Raw genomic sequence first — 21,447 nt, 5'->3', positions numbered from 1 at the left:
TCAGAGGGAAAAAAAAAAACAACTGCATGCTATCACCTATATGTAGAATCTAAATAAAAAGTTAAAACTCATAGAAACAGAAAATAGAAAAGTGGTTGCCAGGGGTTGCAGGGGTGGGGGAAATAGGGAGAAATTGGTATAAAGGTACAAATTTTCAGCTCTAAAATGAATAAGGTCTGAGGACCTAATGTATAATATGGTGACTGTAGTTGATAACACTCTACTGTATAACTGAAACATGCTAAGAGAATAGAACTTAAATGTTCTCACCAAATAAATAATAAATAAACATGTGAGGTGATGGATGTGCTAATTAACTGGATGGGAGGAATCCTTTCACAATGTGTAAGAATATAGTAAATCATCACAATATACACTTTAAATATCTTACAACTTTATTTGTCAATTATATCTCAATAAAGCTGAAAAAAAAAGTCCTTAAAAAAAAAGAAATATACATGTCAGACTTACTGAATCAGTAACTTTGGGGTCCAGTCCTTGGCATGCATAATTTGAACAATTCTCCAAATGATTTTGCTGTAACCTCTAGTTAAGAATTACTGATTTTATACAATGGAACTCTTGGTATCAGGAAGCCTAGACTATATTCATTGATTGCTACTAATTATCCCTGATATCTTTGAGTCTCAGTTTCTCTGCTTATAAAACGAAGAAGTTATATTCTGTATATCAAATGGCTCTGAAATAAGCTCTGAAATAACAGAAAGCAAGATAGCTGAATAGTTAAAATAGATGTCATAAAATGCATATATCAATATATGTTTAACAGAATGCTTCATACTTTTTACTTATTCACATTTGTTTTTGGTCCAAATCCTTTTGTCCAAGGAAAACTTTAAGTAAATAAGATATTCTACAGATAGCCACACTGACACTAAGAGAAGACAATTAGCAGACTGGCAACAAAGAGGATAGGACACAAAAATGACAACAGCAAAATCACAGCAGTTGGGGACCATTGTGGATAATAGAAAGTAATCTTGTATACTGTGATAAAAGGTATCACTATTTTGCTATAAGGCATAAATAACTGATAATATGTGAAAATGTTAAGTCATCAATAAAAAGGTTAAACTACATGAATTCTGTTTATGAAAGCAAGGAAATTTATAATTTATATTATCAAGATTTCTAAGCAAAACCACTGAAACGAACAATACAAGGTATTATAAGGAGTCAGTTACCTGGTATCAAAAAGCTCAACTACTTTAGTGAAGCTTTGTTGATCCTGCCACCCTCCCTGGCTCCAAAACCAATCAGGGCCAGTTAGGTACTCTTCTTATTTGCTCCCATAACATCCTGCACAGTTCTATCATTTCACTAACCACACTGTCTTATTTATCTGCCGATATCTCTTCTATTAGACTCTGAGCTTAAGAGCATGGACCATATTATTCATCTTGGTAGGCCTACAACATAGCATAATACCTAGCACATATTAGATGCTTTGATATGTTTAGTTAAATCAAGGAATAAATTCAGGATATATCATCCTCTAAGGTTTTATTATACTCAGTTTATTATTTTACTGAATTCCAGTGCTTCTCAAGTACAGTTCTAAGAACAAATTAAATCAGAACCAATGGGAAGGCTTATTTTAAAAAATACAGATTCTTGGACAACTCTTGAAGCTTCTGGGGTGGGGCTCAAGGATCTGTATTTTAAAGAAAGCTCTCTAGGTGATTCTCATACATAATTAAGCTGGGCAACCATTTAAGTACATCATTTTTTCTCTAAATTTATTTCAAATGTCTAATGTTTACAGACTGTAAACAGACTGTAACTCCTTCCAGAATAGCCACTATGTAATACAACTTCCAGGTAGCATGCCCTCTTAGCCTTGCAATGTACCAAGTCTATTAGCCAGCTCCCTTTTGGCTACACACACTCCCAAGCCAGATTCACCCACTCATCTGTACTCTTCACCACAAAATACCTTCCTTAATTAAATCTTTTCATGTTTCCTTCCAGAATTAGAAGAGAAGGTACCCTTCTTTCTTTCCAAACTGGTGAATTAAACTAAGTTTTACTTAATTCAAATGTAATGAGTCCTAAGAACTTTAACCATGGCTTGTAGCTCGTAGCTATGACATAATATCTTTTATATGGGTGAGTGATCTCCAAGGGAAAGCTTGACATTTTAACAAGTATTGCTCTTGACACAATAAGTGGTACGTCGGTGCTATACTAAGAGCCCAGCATGATGGGGGGTAATGCCAAACTATAAGAAATGTGTTTTATATTTAAATCAGGTCATCAAGGAACGAATATTTAAAGTCATTACAGACTTTACAGCTATATAAACAGGTAGCAGGTAGCAAAACAACAGGTAGCAAAAGTATGTGCTGATCATCAAATGGGAAAAGGAACTATACTGTAACTTTGGTACTTCTCATTTACTCACCTCTTAACTTTTTATTGGAAATCAAATCAAGACTAAGCATAAACGGTTTTGTCTCATTTGAAGAGTTTATTCATTGTTTGTAATTTTTTAAAAGGAGAAACAAATTTAGTAAAGAAAATGATACACATCAGGAAAGAGCAGTGGATGTTGTAGATATTCTCTAGAAAGTTTGGTTTAGTATGTGTGCCTGTAGAACTATTATTAAAGAGAGTCAGGAAGGTAGGAGGTCTTAGGAGAGAGTTGGGAGAAAAGACAGAAGGATAGAAAAAAAGTCAACAATGAGAGTGTACCAGGGGAGTAGGAATTGAATTTGTCTCATTCATTGCTGTACTTCTAATTCTTTGCAGTGTCTGATACCCAGGAGGTATGCAATATATATAATGAATGAACAAATGAATGAATGAATAATATCATAAAGGTGTCTGCTAATTGCCTCTTCCTTACCAGTAATCTTGTTTTGCCTTCAGCCAAGTTCATTTCCTCTATTTAAAAAAAAACCCTTGGACTTCCCTGGTGGTGCAGTGGTTAAGAATCCGCCTGCCAGTGCAGGGATCATGGGTTCAATCCCTGGTCCGGGAAGATCCCACCTGCCCCACATGCCACAGAGTTGTGTGCCACAACTACTGAGCCTGCACTCTACAGCCCACGAGCCACAACTACTGAGCCTGCGTGCCACAACTACTGAAGCCTGCGCACCTAGAGCCTGTGCTCCACAACAACAGAAGCCACCACAACGAGAAGCACATACACTGCAATGAAGAGTAGCCCCCACTCGCCACAACTAGATAAAACCCTCGCACGGCAATCCAACACAGCCAAAAATAAAATAATTTATAAAAAAAATAAAAATAAAAAAATAAATTAAAAAACCCTTCACTTTCCCCTTCTATTCTGCACCTATCTGCTCCTTTATTTAACCTCTAAACGACTGATTTAAACCCCTGTTTCTATTTCCTCTCTGCCTACTCACATTATTTGGTTTCGGCCACTAACATTCCATTGCATTTTCAAAGGTCAGCACTACCTTCATCGTCACCAAATCCAATTTTTTTTTCTCTTAGTCCTTATATCTCTATATTATTTCATACTAAAAATCAAGCCCTCCTTCATGAAATTCTCATCTCTTTTTTGCTCTTGCGGTATTTCATCATCTTGGCTATCCCTCCTATCTCTTTGATCAATCTTTCTCTGACCCCCTTTTCATCATCAACTCTCTAAATACACCCCAAGGTTCTCCCTCAGCTCTTCTCTTTCTAAATTTTCCTTTCTGAAAACCTCATCAGCTCTCATAGTTCAGGATTATCCCTATACAGAAAATTCCAACTCAGAATTCTCTCTTGAGCTTCAACAGGTCAAATGCATTCTAGACATTGGATAGCTCACAGATCCCTCCCTTCATCATGTCCAGAGCTAAATTTATCATTTCCTTCTCTTTCACCTGTAATATATATCCCTCTTCATAAGGAATAGTACATTTGTCTGTTGCCCAGGCTGCCCATTCAATCATTAACACTCAGTATAATTTTCTATTCTTCACAAGCGCCTCACTTTCTCGCTTGAACACTTATATTCTACATCAGAGCTATCCCACAGAACTTTCTGTGATGATGGAAATGTCAAATATAGTAACCACCAGCAACATGTGACTACTGGGCACTCGAAATGTGGTTAGTTCAACCAAGCAACTACATTTTAAATTTTAGTTCATTTAAATTAAATTTAAATCTCCATATGAGTCTAGTCGTTACTGTATTTAACAGCATTAGAATACCTTTTTCTTAATACCATTCTGGAACAAAAGGCAGTACAGAGTAGTGATCAAAAGCACAGGCTTTTGAACCAGACTGTCTGGGTTTGAATTCCACCTCCATCACTTATTAGCACTGTGACCGTGAACAAGTCCGTTAATACTTCTGTGCCTCAACTACTTCATGTGTCAGACAGGGAAGCTAATAGTACCTACCTCAAAGGGTTGTGGGCATTAAGGCTTGTGGATTAGTATGCAAAATAGGTGCCTAGCCAAAGTAAGCACTAAAAAATGTTAGCCATCATTTAGTATTACCATTATTTTAAAGATCATTTATATAAAGACCTTGTCCCACCTACCAGTTCCCACCTTATATTTGTAGTGGTAAGAAGACTGCCCTTAAAAAATCTTTTTTTCTCCCCAGTGCTTGTACATTGTTATGCTGCCCAAGAGGAATTCAATAGATATTGATTGTGTGCAATGTGTAAATTAGAGTTAAAAATCCCATTAAAGTGAACTAGAAATGACAAATCAATTTCCTTATTTATAATTTGTGAAAAGATTAAATTCTGTAAGTTTTGTTTTCATAATTAAGCATAGCCATGCATTTATATTGGTCCCATTAGACTTGGGGCAACAAAATTAGAACACAGCAATGAATGAAGAATACCACAAAATAAAACTTTTCTCCCTCTTCCCTTCAGTTCAGTTATGAACAACTCTGCACTGCATACTAAATCCAAAATGTTAATAATTACTGAGTACATACTTTAAGCTTATTAGTTTCACCCAGTACTTGAAATTAAACAATTACATTATCATCTTTACCATCTCTATTTTTAGTTGGCTCTTAACAGATGTGAAATGAGCTAAACGGGGCAACTGTTTTTAAGAGCTCTGAAGAGTGTGTATTTATGGATCTATACTGATTCTGGAGATCCCCTTTCAGGTTTCAGTAACACAGAAGCTGTAATTGCAATATAAAAGCTGCTACAGAAGAAAGTGTTCTTTCAAGTTATTTAGGTAAAGGCTTTATGAGATTTAATCATCCTTGCTAGAGGGAAGAACTGTTCACTTTATTACAACAACAGTCAAAATAATTTACATGTCTATCAGAACTTACCTTAAGATTATCGTTTAAAAATGCCTTTTACTTATGTTGTCACTCAAGAAATGCATTTTTCTTAAAGAAGACAGATCAACCAGCCCAATTCAATGAAGAGTAATAAAAGCAAGATCACTTTCAGCCCCACATGCCCAACTCTTCCACGGTAATGCAATTCAGGCCAGTCTGGCTTTAAAGAAGTCAGTAACACACTCATTCAAGTAAAATCCGTCACATTATTACATGATACTTGTCTTCGACTACTGTAGCCTTTATTCCAGCCTCCCTCTGGGCAGTTTTACGTCCTCCCCACTGTTCCCTGGAACTATGGAGGGAGTTCAAAAGTCGGCAGTCTTTCAGAAGATAACTCAAGGGAACTTCAATTTCACTTTCTCCAAAAGCAGGGGTTTCCAAAGGAAATCACTACTGTTACTTCTAAAACTTGGTCAGGGTCTTGGGAACTAACTAAACTCATATTGATCTGCAATCTGGGACATACGTAGAAGCACTCCTTACAGATACACCCCGAGTCTCCACCTTCATATACAGGAGGCTGCTAAGACAGTTTCTTTTGGAAATTTTGCTACCAGCTACACTCAAGACCTGTTATCCTCAGTTACCATATACTTTGGGTCCTTAATTGGTTTCTCATATTCTGACTCCCAAACTTCTTTCTGCTTCTATCCATTATTCAATCCCAATTGTTTCCTTCTTCCAAATCTTTCCACTTCTCTCCTAGAAACTTACTCCATGATTATATAAAATTCCATTATATTCTTATCCTCAACCTCATTGTATTAACTGATGCCAGCCTCTACCCTGAAGACAAAACTTCTCCTACTGCCCTCTCAGATGGATGCTGTTCACTCTTCCACATTCGAATTACCCTGGAGTTGAAAAATAGGAAATACCTTGCATGAGGCTTTGGACCATCTAGCTATACTCCCTTCCCTCCCTCTTCCCTTACTGTTAATAACTTTTAACTCCCTGTCAGCATCTGATTCATAGTCTTGCCTCTCTAAGTCCTATCATTAACCACTTCCATATCCACTTGGAAAACTGATTCCACATCCTACCCAGTGTTCCTCAAAACACAGTTCACCTGCACCAGAATTGTCTCAGGTGCTTCTTAAAATGTAGATTCCTGGGCATCATGTATAACTCTGAATCAAAATACCTGGGGGCCTTTGTTATAAAGCAGAAACTAACACACCATTGTAAAGCAATTATACACCAATAAAGATGTTAAAAAAAAAAGAATATCTGGGGGCAAGGTCCAAGAATCAAATTAAAAAACTAAGACATCAGGGCTTCCCTGGTGGCGCAGTGGTTGGGAGTCCACCTGCCGATGCAGGGGACACGGGTTCATGCCCTGGTCTGGGAGGATCCCACATGCCGTGGAGCGGCTGGGCCCGTGAGTCATGGCCGCTGAGCCTGTGCGTCCGGAGCCTGTGCTCCGCAACGGGAGAGGCCACAACAGTGAGAGGGCCACGTACCGCAACAAAAAAAACAAACAAAAAAAACAAACCCAAAAAACCTAAGACATCAGACTGCTTATCAAAGCAAAATTTAATTATATCTTATTTACAAGAAATACACTGTAAATACAAGAGTACAGGAAACACAAAAGTTAAGAGATGGAAGTACGATACACCACAAAACATTAACTAAAAATAAGTTGGTTTATACAATATAATACTATTAACTATAGTCACCATGTTGTACATTATATCCCCAGAACTTATTTACCTTATAACTGGAAGTTTGTACCTTTGACCATCTTCACCCATATTACCCCTCTCCCCCTTCCACCCCCACTTCTGGCAACCACAAATTTCTTCTCTGTTCCCATGAGTTTGGTTATTTCAGATTCCACATCTAAGTGTGCTAATACAGTAACTTTCTCTCTCTGACTTATTTCACTTAGCATAATGCCCTCAAGGTCCATCCATGTTGTTTCAAATGGCAGAATTTCCTTCTTTTTTATGGCTGAATAATATTCCACTGTATATATAACACAATTTCTTTATCCATTCATTCATTAGTGAACACAATCTTAAAAATTCTCATGACAAGAAAAAAAATTGTAACTATGTGAGGTTATGCATGTTACCTAAACTTATTGCGGTAATCATTTCTCAGTATATACATATATCAAATCATTTTGTTGTACACCTTAAACTAATACAAAGTTATATGTCAGTTATATCTCAATAAAACTGGGAAAAAAAGTGGATTTAGCTGTTTTATTACCAGACAAAATAGACGTCAAAGTACAATGTATTACAGGATATACAGAGGATATATCATGATGATAAAATGTTAAACCCTTCTGGAAGTTTAAACAATCTTAAATTAGAACACACCTAGTAAAACAACCTCAAAATATATAAACAAAAATGGGCAGAATTAAAATGAGAAATAGACAAATCCACACTTATAGTTGGAGATTATAATACTCATTCCTTAGCAACTGATGAAACAAGCAACAAAGAAAATCAGTCGAGATAGAGAAGATTTGAACAAAAAGACTAACAAACTTGGGGCTTCCCTGGTGGCGCAGTGGTTGGGAGTCCGCCTGCCGATGCAGGGGATGCGGGTTCGTGCCCCGGTCCGGGAGGATCCCGCATGCCGCGGAGCGGCTGGGCCCGTGGGCCATGGCCGCTGAGCCTGCGCGCCTGGAGCCTGTGCTCCACAACGGGAGAGGCCACTAGCAGTGAGAGGCCCGCGTACCGCAAACAAACAAACAAAAAAGAACCCACGCAAAGAATTAAAAAACACAAAGAAAACACAGGACAATATTGACAGTGGCTATCACTGCACAGTGACATTATTGTGAGAGGCCCGCGTACCGCAAAAAAAAAAAAAAAAAAAAAAAAAAGACTAACAAACTTGACCTAATTGATATATTTAGAACAATGCACTCAACAGTTACAAAATATGCATTCTTTTCAAGTGCACATGAAATATTTACCAAAATTGGCATTAAGCAAATCTCATCAAATTTCAAAGAATGAAATCATACCTAGAAATCAATAATTAAAAGATAATAAACATTCTCAAAGTTTGGAAATTAAGTGGCACATTTCTAAACCACCCATGAGTCAAAGAAGAAATCATAATGGAAATTAGACAGTATTTTGAACTGAATGATAATGAACAAAATTTCAGAGAGGCAGCTAAAGCTGTGCCTAGATAGAAATTTAGAGCCTTAGAGCTTTCTAAAGGGAAGTCTGAAAAAAACCAATGAAACAACTACCCAGTGCAAGAAGTTAGGGAAAAAAACAGCTAATTAAACCCAAAGAAAGTATAGACATAATAGAGAAAAAAACAGAAATTAATAAAATAGAAAACAGACATATAATAGATAAAATCAACAAAGCCCCAAACTGGTCCTAGATAGACCTCTAGCAAGACTGACCAAGAAAATAAGAGAAAAGCCACAAATTATTCATATCAGAAATGAAAAAAGGAATACTACTGCAGATCCTACAGATATTGAAAGACAATCGAGGATATAAAAACAAATTTTTTGACAATTTACATGAAACAAATTATTTCAAAAACATGTTATCAAAATTGATATAGAAGAAATAGTCATTTTCATATTTTCTTTAATGTTACTTAAAAACTCCCACAAAGAAAACTTTAGGTCCAGAGGTTTTTAACTGTGAATTCTTCCAAATACCTAAGGAAGAAATAAAACCAATCTTACATAAACTCTTCCAGAGAATAGATACAGAGGTAAAACTTCCCAACTCATTTTATGAGGCTAGCATAATCCTGATACTAAAACCCCACAAGGAGATTATAAGAAAGGAAAATGATAGGCCAATATTCCTCATGAATTTAGATGCAAATATTTGAAAAGAAAAGTATTAGTAAATTGAATCTAGTGATATATGAAAAGAATACATCAAGACCAAGTTGGATTTACTCCAAGAATGAAAAGTTGGTTTAACATTTAAAAATCAATCAAAATAATTTACCATAGTTACAAAATAAAGCAGGGAAATTATGATTATCATGCAAAAGCACCTGATAAAATCCAATACCAGTTCGTGGTTCAAACTCTCATCGAAATAGAAAGAGAAGGTAACTTTAATCTGATAAAGCATATCTACAAAAAGTCCTATAGCAAAACCCATATTTAATGGTATTACATTAAAAATTTCCTGAGATTGGGAATGAGACAAGGATACCTGTTAGCACCACTTCTACTTAACACTGTACTGGGGATTTAGCCCATTCAATAAGAAAAGGGGAAAAAACCCCAAATAAGACAAAAGGTAAATTACATGAGCAGACTGGGCTCTGGATAGATAAGAGGGGCAGGTGGGCGGGGCAGGAAAATGAATTTAAGTTCAATTTCAACTTCAAATTGTAAAGCACTAGACCTTAACCTCACACCTTTTAAGCTTCTTTCATCCTCCCTACAAACCTGTAGGCTAAAGCAGGTATTATTTACCTCTAATTTGCAGATGACATATTAAGGCTCAGAGAAGTAAACTGATTAGTCTAAGTCTCTCTTTAAGAAGCAAAAGCAATATGCGACTGACCTAGGAAGTGGGAGTTCAAATCTAAGTTTCTTTTCAATATGTTAAGCTTTCTCACAGAAAGGGAGCTAGAAAAGTCCAAAGGGAAATTTTGTCCAGAGCTTATTATTGGGTCTCCCAAACTTAAATAAAGTTGCCACTGAATTCATTATCTAGAATTTCTTTTTCTTCCATAGCTAAGAATTTGGGAACATAGTAGGCTAAAATGATATAGACAGGTCCCCTCTGACTTCAGACTCATAGAAATGCCATAAAAATATTTTTTAAAAATAAAAAGGACACACTTAAGAAAAAAGAAAAAAGGAAATTCCCCAGATGCTAGAAATGAAGGAAAAACTTAAAGAGTATGAAGTGGGAGCTGACCCAGATTCAGATATAACTTCAGGGGTTGGTCCCCCAAGTTTTAGTGCCCAGCCAAGAATAGGGGTCTGTTTTCCAGCTTTTAAGGCAAGAGTATATGTGGGTGAGTGACAAAGAACAGATTCCCTTCTTGAAATGTGGACCCTTGATGAGCAGCCCAGTCAGTGAAAGAGAGTAGGAAAAACTCTGTCCACTGGCTCAGGAAAGCAGGAAAAACTTTCTGTCAGGGACCTTGTAGAAAGTAGATGAAAGATCCACAAAAAATGGAAACCACAATCAGATGCTGGGGGGAATTTACATTATCAAGATTGCATGGAAATTCCAAGCTGAGAAATTACAAGGATCACTGAAATCTCTAGGGCTCTGGTAGCAACAGAAATGAAAGGCACTGTACTCTCACAATACAGCATACAAGACTTCAAAAGGGAAGAGGAGAAAAAAAATCCTGTTGAAGATGTGGTCATCTTCAAGAATTACAAACCATACAAGAGGTACATTTCCATGAGGTAGAGTCTGCATATATAGCAAGTAGGAGATCTGTCACCCCCCAGAAAAAAAATAGAACAAGCCAAAAGAAACCATAAAATATTATGTTGAATATGATTAAAATAAAAAGTAAAATATAATGAAAGATCAGAATATTTTGAAATTCGAAAAAGAACCAAAAGGAACATCTGGAAATTAAAAGTTACAGTTACTGAAATAAAAAACTGAGTGGATTTATTAAAAAACAGATTACACATAGTTGAAGAGATTCTTAGTTAACTGGAAGGCAGAAATGAGTACATCATCCAGAATGCACCACAGAGAAACAAACAATAGAAAACATGAAAGTGCAATTAAAAGATGTGGAGGACAAAAATCCAATAGAAGTTCAAAAGAAGATAGAAGGAAAGAGGTAAGGCAAACAGATAATGGCTAAAAATTTTGAAAAATGAAGATATATATGAGGCGTACAACTTCTGAGTAGGATGACTAAAAACTAATCCACTCCTAGATATAGGTTAGCAAAACTACAGAACATCAAAGATTATTAAAAAAAAATTTTTTTCTAAAGCAACTAGAGAGAAGAAATTACCTTAAAAAGGAATAACACTTAGGCTGACAGAGGATTTCTAATCAGTGGCAATATACATCGCAGACTGTGGAACAACAGGTTCAAGGAACTGAAGGAAAATAACTGTCAATCTAGCTAACTGCTATTCCCTCCTTATTTATTTCTTAACTCAATGGAGAGAGGTATGCCAGTACAAGAGAGGCCTGGACAGGAATAGCTGGAATTAGCAAGACCAAAATATCTGGGAAGATAGTTAATTCAGTGGAAACTGCACTTGGGTTTCCTAAATGTGATGTGGAACAGATAACCTAGACATAAGGCTCCAGAAGCTTTTGCCTTTACACTATATTTCTAGCCAAAAGTTGGCTGTCTTAGTGGGAAAGGCTCGAGCAGAATGATTTATGGAGCATGTTAAGTGAACTCTAGATATACAGTATAGTAATTAAAAGTGAAGTCTCTGGAATCAGACTATTAGGATCAAATCTTGACTCTGCTTCTTATGAACTGAATGAACTTGATCAAATTACTTTACTTCTCTATGCCTTAATTTTTGTAGCTATATCTTACAGTTTAAAAAAGACTAAATAAGCAAAGACATGTAAAACATTGGGCATAGTATCTAGCACAAAGTAGGTGCTTAATAAAACCCAGCTATTATCATTACTTAGTCTTGACTACAGGGCTGTAATTGGATCATGAATTTGAAGGAGTTATCTTTAATATGACACTGAAAAACTAAAATATAAGAAACACATACCCTGACATCTACTGAGCAGCCCACAGTCCATGACGGATTTCCCAGCACTTGATTTTGGCACAGGAGATGAACTAGGGAAGATTTCCCAACACCTGTAAAAGATACAAGAACTCTAGTCATTTAAAAGACATGCTGAAATATATTACGGCAAAAGTAAGACTGAGAATAAGCAGTAATAACGGTATGTAAAGCATGGTTGTTTAAAGGGTGTTCATACCATACCAATGATTTAATAAGCTTCACTGATAAAGAGAAGACGGTTAAGGACACTGGTTCTCTCAAATTTAACATCAGAATCCTCTGGAGGATTTGTTAAAACACAGAATGCTGGGTCCTGTCCCCAGAGTTTCCAATTTGACAGGTCTGTTATGGAACCCAAAGATTTTGCACTTCTAACATATTCCCAGGTGATGTTGATGCTACGGATCCAGAGAACTCACTTTGAGAACTACTGGTCCAGGGCAATTTGAAATAAACTAATCCCTTTCCTTTGGAATAATTTCATCTATTCAGCCTATTTTAGAATTGTAGAATCTTAACATATCTTAGAGGTAATCTTCTCTATCCTGACCACCAATGCAGAGGTCCCTTCCACAGACCCTGTTAGATGGTCTTTCAGATTATGCTTGAACACTGTCAGTGACAGGGATTCACCATTTCACAATTCCATATTTAGATATTCCAGTTCTACCATACAGTGATTTTTAGAAAGCAGTCAACCACTTGGCCCAGACTTATCTTTTGGAAAAGGAGAACAACTCTTCTTCTTCTACACCATGGCCCTTTAACTTCATAGACAGCACTTGTCTTTTCTTTTTATTGAAGTATAGTTGACATACAATATTATGTTAGTTTCAGGTGTACAACCCTTAAATGCATTACAAAATGATCACCACAATAAGTCTGGTAACCATCTGTCCCCATGCAAAGCTATTACAGTACCACTGGTGATATTCCTTATGCTGTACAATACACCCCTGTGACTTATGTATAATTGGAAGTTTGTACTTCAATTCCCTGCACTTATTTCACCCCCTCCCCACCTCTCCTTTCTAGCAACCACCAGTTTGTTCTCTGTATGAGTCTGTTTCATTTGTTTGTTCATTTTTTTTTTTAGATTCTACCTATAAGTGAGATCATACAGTATTTGTCTTTCTGACTTCTTTCGTTTAGCATAACACCTTCTAAATCCATTCATGTTGCCACAAATGGCAAGATTTCGTTCTTTCTATGGCTAATAGTCCACCTGTATGTGTATATATACACACATTTTCTTTATCCATTCATCTATTGTGGACACTGAGGTTGCTTTCATATCTTGGCTACTATAAATAATGCTGCAATGAACATAGGGGTGCATACATCTTTTCGAATTAGTCTTTTTGTTTTCTTCAGGTAAATACCCAGAAGTGGAACTGCTGGATCATATGGTAATTCTATTTTTAATTTTTTGAGAAGCTTGCATATTGTTTTCCACAGTGGCTGCACCAATTTACAATTCCACTGACAGTACATGAGGGTTCCCTTTTCTCCCCATCTTCAATGACATTTGTTATTTGTTGCCTTTTTGATGAGTTATTCTGACAGGTGTGAGATGATATCTCATTGTGGTTTTGATGTGCATTTCCCTGATGATTAGAGATGCTGACCATCTTTTCACGTGTATGTCTTCTTTGGAAAAATGTCTATTAAGGTACTCTGCCTATTTTTAAATTGGATTGTTTTTTGATAGAGTTGTATGAGTTCTTTATATATTCTGGATAGCCCCTTATCAGATATGTTGCTTGCAAATATCTTCTCCCATTCAGTAGGACAGCACTTTCTTTTCTTATAGATCTCCTGAGTTTAGGATAATCTAATTACTAATGCTAGGGCTAGTATTCTGAGATCTGTAGGAAGAGGAAAGGGAATGAGCTATCCCTGTACATTTATGTGTAGAGTTACTCATTCAATGAACATATCTTGGGATGCCATTATAACAAGCATTGTTGGTGAATCTTTATGTGTCACTAATTATCAAAAATTTAGCCGACCTCTTTGTGAGCATTACTGTGCATGGACCTATCACGTTTTATTATAAAGTTTTATTTACAGTCTATCTAGAAAATACAGAAAAAAGAAGAAAATAAATCACCCAAAGAGCACTACTGTCAATAATGCAGATTTAATTTCATAAGCAGAGTTTTTCTATAAGCAGGTTGTTATTGTGAATATATTACACACAGTGTACTTAAAAACAATGAAACATAAGCCTTTGCTTACACAGCTGGTTTTGTCTGAAATATCCTACCCATCCTCTCCTTCCATTTCCCCTCTCCCATTGGCCTGGTGAATTAATCTTTCAAGACTCAGCATCATTCTAGATATAAAGTCTTCTCTTACTCCATACAGGTAGAACTAAGCACATCACCCACCCTCCTCTGCATCTCCGCTGTACACTGTACATTTTTCTATAGAGCACTTAAAATACACTATTACACTTGCTTGTTTATTGATTTTATTCACTCTGCTTGATTTTAAGTTCTTTGAGGCCTGGGACTGGGTTTTACTCATTTTTTATTTCCAGTATTCAGAGAGGGCCTTAATTAGTACTTATTTAGTGGCTAAAAATTTCCATGTTATTACAGAATCTTCATAAATATTTTTAATGTCTCCATAGTAGTTCAGAGAGGAGACATAATGATTTATTTAACCATTTTCTCATTATTAGATATTAGGGTGCTTTGAAATTTTCACTATGCTAAGAAAAGATTTCTGTTTACACTTTCGTTTAAAATTAAAATTATTTTATTAGTATACCTTCCCAGAAGTGAAATTAATATGTAAACCGAAATCAACATTGAAAGTTCTTGATATATATTGACAACGTTTATCTGGTTACTCTGCCACCCGCCATACACATAAGCCTGCAGGTCTTGTTGCACCTCAACAGTATGTAGCTGCTTTTTCATCTTTGTTAGCTTATAAGAGAAAAAAAAGTGACATCTTGCTTTAGTCTGCATTTCTTTACCTTCTGGTAAAGATACATATTATGTTCATCTTTGCTAACCAGTTGTTTTTCCTCTCTTATGAATTATCTATTGATGTGCTCCACCCATTTATCTACTAGGTTTTACTGTTATCAATTTACATGACCTCTTCATATACTAGCTGCTCATTTAATTGAACCAAACATTTCCCCAGATTTCCTTTTCATTCTATTTTTTTACATACAGGCACGTAAGATTTTTGACTACTCAAAGTGAGCTTTGTATTTTATTTACTGCATTGCATCTGATATCTATGGCCTTTAGGGCATATTGTTGATTTTTGTGTTTGTATGGAGGTTTGTTTATGTTGGAGGAATATAACTAGGCATTTAGTTATCAGCTTGATACAAGTCTTGAAATTCTAGTTAAGCTAAACTGTGTCAGAGTAAACATCCCTATGTAATAATATTGTATAGCTCTCCATGAATTAACTGTAGCTAACACGGGATGAACTTTAAACAGTAAGAACAGCAGAAGTGCCAAGAATAGTGGTTAACTTTAAGAATTTTGGGAGATTCTGATTCTATGTTTTCATCATTAGAACTAACTTAGATCAAAAGAATGCACTTGATTTGCTGGGGAAAAAAGGTTCAATATAATCAAATAAATGCCAGCTCCAAACAGAGCTGGTAATGTATTAAGCTCATCCCTTACATATGAAGGAACAAAGAGAAGAGTATGTGATGTTAGAGAGACTTTCAGGATTCCTTACTAAAGTATCAAATATCTCTATGGGATACAAACAGATTTCTAAATCCCTAGTCATTCCTTTATATATTTGTGAAATCCTCAAAATTTCACAGGGGAAATGAGCCTTTATTCAAAAGTAAACTTTGAAGTTTAAATACAAAGGCAGATGAAATGTAAAAAGTATATTCTAACTTGTAAGACAGCAAATCATTGTTAAAAGGGAACTGATAAAAAGACAATAACTGACTTTGCACATATAGCCTAACATCAGTGAATGTGTGACAAGATCAATCACTTTCCTGGTGGACATGGCTGTGTCTTCTGTTTTACAACTAAACTATAATAATAATTTTAAAAAGCTTACTAACTGCCTGATTACTTTTTCACATTTAATACAGCAGCCAATTCAACTCTGTTGTGTAATGCATTGATTCCACAGTTATATCCCCAGCACAATGCTGTTGTGTAATGCATTGATTCCACAGTTATATCCCCAGCACCTAACTCAGCATTTGCCATGTATTATAATAGGGAAATAATTTTTTGGGGGAAAAAAATAAATCGACTAGTTTGAACAAGATATAACATGAAGCAATTGTTAGATGCAATAGAAAGGTAATTATAAATGAGAGAAAGCACCCACTTCACATATCATGAAGAACTGTGTTAGCTCTGGATTCTTCTAAATCCTACTTGGTGATACTCTTAAGCCCATTTAGACCACCACTGCTTTCTTTATCTGTAAAACTGAGTGCTTTTATTAAATTAACTTCAGCACCACTTCATGCTAAAGAACTAAAGTTGACATAAATTGGATTATGTTCATAGAATTTCATAATGCAACTTTCTGAAGGGAATATTAAGTAATGCTCTCTGTAAAATACTTTGCAATGCAAATAATCTTCAGGCAATGTGAAAATGTTCTCAACCTCCTCCCCCCACCAATTTTATTCAGTTTGGTAAGACTAGTTTTCAAGCTCTTTGGGGTATGTCCTCTCCACCTCCAAGCATCTGAAACGTCTTTGCTCAAGCAGACATCCAAAGGTCAACTCCAGAAAAGCACATCTATGAAATGCAAGGTTAACATTTATTCCAAGTTCTTAAGAAGCTTAGGAGTGGAGGGTATGAGAAAGAGGATAGTGAAGGGTAGATAGAAACACAGACTTCAACTCCTGTTCTCAAGTGTTCAAGGTAAGAATTTTAACACTAGGATTAAACTGGGCTCAGCATTAAGTCCTAGCTGCTCATTAAAATGGCCCTTATCTTATTTTTTCTATTTCTTCCAGCCTAGCACATAACAGTTTTTCAATTAAGATTAAAGAGAACAAAGAAAAAAGAAGCGCAGTTGAGAGTAAAACAGGTCTACCACCTGATACTTCACGAAATAATATGGGTTAGTGTTCTAAGTATGTGGACTCCCGGCTCAAACTAGTTCTGTCATTTACATCTCTTTTTTGTAAAAGAGATTTGTCATTTGTGAAATGGGATAATAGGACTGATCTCAGGATTAAATGAGTTAATATATGCAAAGCACCTGGAACAGTGTCATTCCTCTTAGTGCACATTTGATTTCTTTAATTAACAAAATCTATTAAAGGCAAAGTCCGAACTTCTGTCTCAGCACGGCGCCCAGTACAACACTCAACCTCCGCAGATATTTTAAAACAAAGGATCACTAGGCTTCGGTCGCCCTGGAAACCGACGTAGAAACCAGCGAAAACAGAGAAAGGCCCCGGCTCCGCGCCCCCCACCCGAGCGATGCCGCCGCTCCGTTAAATTGAGCGAAGTCCTCTGGGAAGTGTAGTCTTTAGGCCTTGAGAGGGAATTCAGCCACGAGCTGGAGTCAGTTAGTCGGTGTGTGTGTAAAGCGAGAGTGAAAGGGGAGGATTTTCGGATAACTCAAAAGTGTCGGGAGCCCCAGAGGTGGGTTAAGCGGCTCACCTGAGTCTCCCAACACCAGTACCTTCACCCGATCCAGGGACGCCATCTTGCCACTGCCTTCCTGAGGTTAACGCCTATTCCGGGATTATAGGCCAATCAGATCTGGGATTGGAAGGCGGAGTCTTCAATGTCATTGGCCAATAGGAGCGTGACTGTCTTGATTGAAGGCCTCACTGCGCTGATTGGCCCGCCTAGTTAAAAGTAGCGGGTGGTTTCTAAAGCTGGTCGCAGGAATAGGGCGTTCTCCTTGTCGCACAAGTGGCGTGGCTCGTTTAAACCAGTAGTTGAGGCGCTGAGGGAAGCTGTAGTGGGAGTGTTCGAGGATTCGCTTTGGTAAACCTTGTTCCCTGTTCCTTGTTCTCGGTTCCCTGGCCCGGTGCCGCCTTTCAGGGTGTCTTCTCCTTTTTGCTCCTTTCTCCATAGCTAGCCTCCATCCCCTTAGCTGCTCTCTTGACTCGATTCTCTTCTTGGTTTCCAAAGAACTATTGACCCGGAGCGGCCCATGTGCGACCTCGGGTAGGACGGGCTTGGCTGCGCCGAGTGTGGCCTCTGGACTCAGCTGGTAGAGTCCGAGGGGATCTAGGGTGTCGGGGTGTCACAGTGGGGAGGAGGTGAACATTACCGGGCTCGTGGAGGCCAGCCTGTCCGGAGGTTTCGCGGTGATATACCACTTTATGTATGAAGGCGTGGAGAGTACCGTGAAATATGGTAGCCGAGAAAGCCAGTTGGTTGGGTAGAATCCAAGTTCTTCTGGAACTGGAATAGAAGTATACTGAAATAATCTGACAGGACTCCCCACATCCACTCCTTCCTTCTTTTACACGCTGCAGTCAGCATAATCCTTTACAAGCACAAATTTGATGCTTTCACCTCCTTAAAACCATTTGAAGTTTAGGAAGAGGGTTTCCAATACCCTATCTTTTTCTACTCTGGAAGCTGCAGTGGAGGAAGTGAATTGGGGGGAAGCTGGCAGGGTGGGCATGTTTGAAGAAAAGGTGCTTTACGAGACCTATTGAAAGTTTTATGGAAGTACTAGACCAGCTGTGCTGCACGTTGGAAAGTCAGTGGTGAACAAGATTAATCTGGTCTCCGAGGTAGACATGGAGAAAGTATAAGTCTATTCACTGCAGCGAAGAAGGGGAAAGAACTATTGGAACATGTGAAGGGGGTGGGGATCATTCTGAGCCACTAAGGGAAGTCTGAGAAGGTGTCTCTGAGGAAATGTCATTTGAGATGTGAAGGATGATTAGGAGAAGGGACTTTGGGCTTAGCTGTGGGAGCAGAGAAAACAGCATGTGCAAAGGCCTGGAAGTAGGGAATGCATGTGTGGCTCACAGAATTGAGAGAATGCCAGTGTGGCCGGAGATGAAGCTGAGGAGGGTAGGCCAAGCAGAGAGAGTGCATTCATTTCAACTTTGTTTCTCCAACTCTGTTGCCCGGTGTTTGTATGATTAGAATACATAGGGTTCAGAAGCAAAACCAACTTGCCTTTGGGGGTCTGGGCTGTAGGGTGGTAGGTGAGGCTGGGAGGTGACTGATGGATTCTGAGGCTAGGAAGAAGAAACAAGGCCTGGCCCCCAGAGGTCACACACTGAAAAGTCTCCAGAGGCCAGCCAAGCTCCTTCCCTGTTTAAAAATGTCAGCTGCTCTTTAGCTAATTGTTTCCATGTGGGAACATGGTCTCATTATTTTCCGCAGATATTTGCAGTTCTCAAGAGGGCCTGAAAAAATTGAAATTGATGTGAAATCACATGAGTTTTAATGTTAACCACAAATTCAGAAAATTTTCAAAACATTCTTTGAGTCAAACTATGTGGCACAGGCTATCAGTTTGAGACCTCTCATCTCAGTATTATGAAATCCAGACATTGAGGAGATTCAGCATAATTGGGGGAGTAGAGGCAGTGAAGGAGAGAACACAATGTTCAGGAAGGAGGATTTTAGAGTGTAGAGATTTTGAACAAGGTGGCACAGTATGACTTCTTTGCTGAGTTCGAGTTTCATTTGTTCAGCCACCTGCTGGACATCTTCACAGTAATATTCTGTGTTATTTCCTCAAAGACAAGCAACTAAAACTGAATGAATGCCTCATTTCTTCCAAACGTGTCCTGTTTCTCATAGTAGTACTTTTCTAGTTACACTGGTTTAAAACAAATAGCTATATGTTATTGTTTAATAGGTATAATGTTTCAGTTTTACAAGGTGAAAAGAGTTGTGGAAGTGGTTGGTGGTGATAGTTGGTTAACATTATGAATGTATTTAACATTACTGAACTGTCTGCTTAAAAATACTTAATCGGTAAATTTTATGTTATGTATATTTTATCACAATAAAAATTTGGGAAAAAAACCCCAAATAGCTATTAAAAATTTTCCTACTCTGTAACTCCATTTCCAATGTATTATTGGGTCCTTTTGATTTTGTTCCTCTAATAAGTTTCATTCATCCTGTCCTCTTGTAATTTTTTCTTGTCTTTCATAGTTTAGGTTTGATTACTATCGCTCTTAATGTTTCCACAGTGCCTCCATTTTCACTTACTTCAGCCCATTTCTCAAATTGTTGGAAGAGTCACTTTTCTAAGTAGGGAGTCTTGTTATGTATGCCAGTACTTAATGGAACTCTTACGATGCCAGCCTTGAAAGTCAAACACTTTACATGAATTATTTCATTTAATCTCATACATCAACTCTATGAGGAAGGCACTGTTAATCTGATGAAACTGAAGCTGAGAATTTTCCAGGGTCACAGGCTAAGAAATGGTGGAACTGGGATTCAAAACCTAAAACTATTGGACTGCAGAGTCCTCATGTCACTCCCTTTCTCAAATCTTTAGGGCCCCCTAGGGTGTTTCAGGCAAAGGTAACAGGCTGAATGCTGTGGCACAGGGCCCTCCCTATGCAGGAAGTGCTTTGGCCAGGTATGTAATAGTCAGGTACCCAGTTTGTTGGTAACAGTGGTCAGGGACTTATTCTGTATATTAGAGTCACCTAAGGAGCTTTAAAAATTAGTGTGATGCCTAATCTGGCCTGCCCAGACCAGCTGAAACAGAATCTCTGGGAATGGGGCCCAGGGTGGGTATTTTTAAATGCTCCCCAGATGATTCTGCTTTACAGCCAGTGTTGAGAACCATTGGCCTGGAAAATGGAGTATATGGGGTGGAAGGTCAGGGAGGGGAGTACAATAGTAGGAAATAATACTGGAAAAGTAGGTTATTTTGACATTTGTCTACCATCCTTTGGTCTGTTTCCGAAGCCACATATTGTGTTCTGCCAACTGTTGACCATGTAAAACAAAACAAAACAAAAACCCAAAAACTAGGTTCAAGTTCAGTGTATAGGCCAAATTGGAAAGAATAAAATGCACATGGCAGTGTGTTATGCTACTACTTTCTTGTTGAACCCAGGCACTTGCTTGGCATCCTTAAGCCTTGGGATGACAGGAAGGCTCTAGGACCACAGGTTTGGACCTAGGTGCTACTTTGTTATCTCTTATATATAGTCATGCCTGAGTATTCACAATCCAAAATATAACTGACTTCCTTTTATTTTTCCTTTATTAAAGGTAGGGTATTATATCCACCCTCCCCCCACCATATGTGTATTCATTGGTTATTTAGGAATATCTTTTTAGAATAGTACTGTGGATATAAAACTGTTTCTTATAAAATAGGGTGATAGGGTTGATAACTACTGATTTTAAATAAAAGATTCAGTAGAAACTAGTATTAATAACACTATGATTCCCTATGGAAATAATTCAATAGGCTGTTAAAAATTTCCT

General features: G+C 37.5%; 2 protein-coding genes across 2 annotated transcripts in view; one reads left to right on the top strand and one right to left on the bottom strand.

The window, feature by feature from the left end:
* RABL3 (RAB, member of RAS oncogene family like 3) overlaps positions 1-17,721 on the bottom strand; it is a 38,977-nt gene extending 21,256 nt beyond the window's left edge. The window contains exons 1-2 of the mRNA XM_007450509.1: positions 17,668-17,721; positions 12,008-12,099 (exon numbers count right to left, since the gene is read on the bottom strand). Of these exons, the coding sequence (XP_007450571.1) occupies positions 12,008-12,099; positions 17,668-17,713 (138 nt within the window). The 5' untranslated portion in view covers positions 17,714-17,721. The remainder of the gene's footprint in view (positions 1-12,007; positions 12,100-17,667) is intronic.
* Positions 17,722-17,950: 229 nt separating this feature from the next.
* GTF2E1 (general transcription factor IIE subunit 1) overlaps positions 17,951-21,447 on the top strand; it is a 35,031-nt gene continuing 31,534 nt past the window's right edge. Inside the window, exon 1 of the mRNA XM_007450508.1 lies at positions 17,951-18,000. The gene's annotated coding sequence lies outside the window, so the exon portion shown is untranslated. The remainder of the gene's footprint in view (positions 18,001-21,447) is intronic.

This window comes from Lipotes vexillifer, unplaced genomic scaffold, assembly GCF_000442215.2.
Source record: "Lipotes vexillifer unplaced genomic scaffold, Lipotes_vexillifer_v1.1 scaffold1106, whole genome shotgun sequence".
NCBI lineage: Eukaryota > Metazoa > Chordata > Mammalia > Artiodactyla > Lipotidae > Lipotes > Lipotes vexillifer.
The sequence above is the reverse complement of the archived record's forward strand: the minus strand, read 5'-3'. Positions and strand labels throughout refer to the sequence as shown.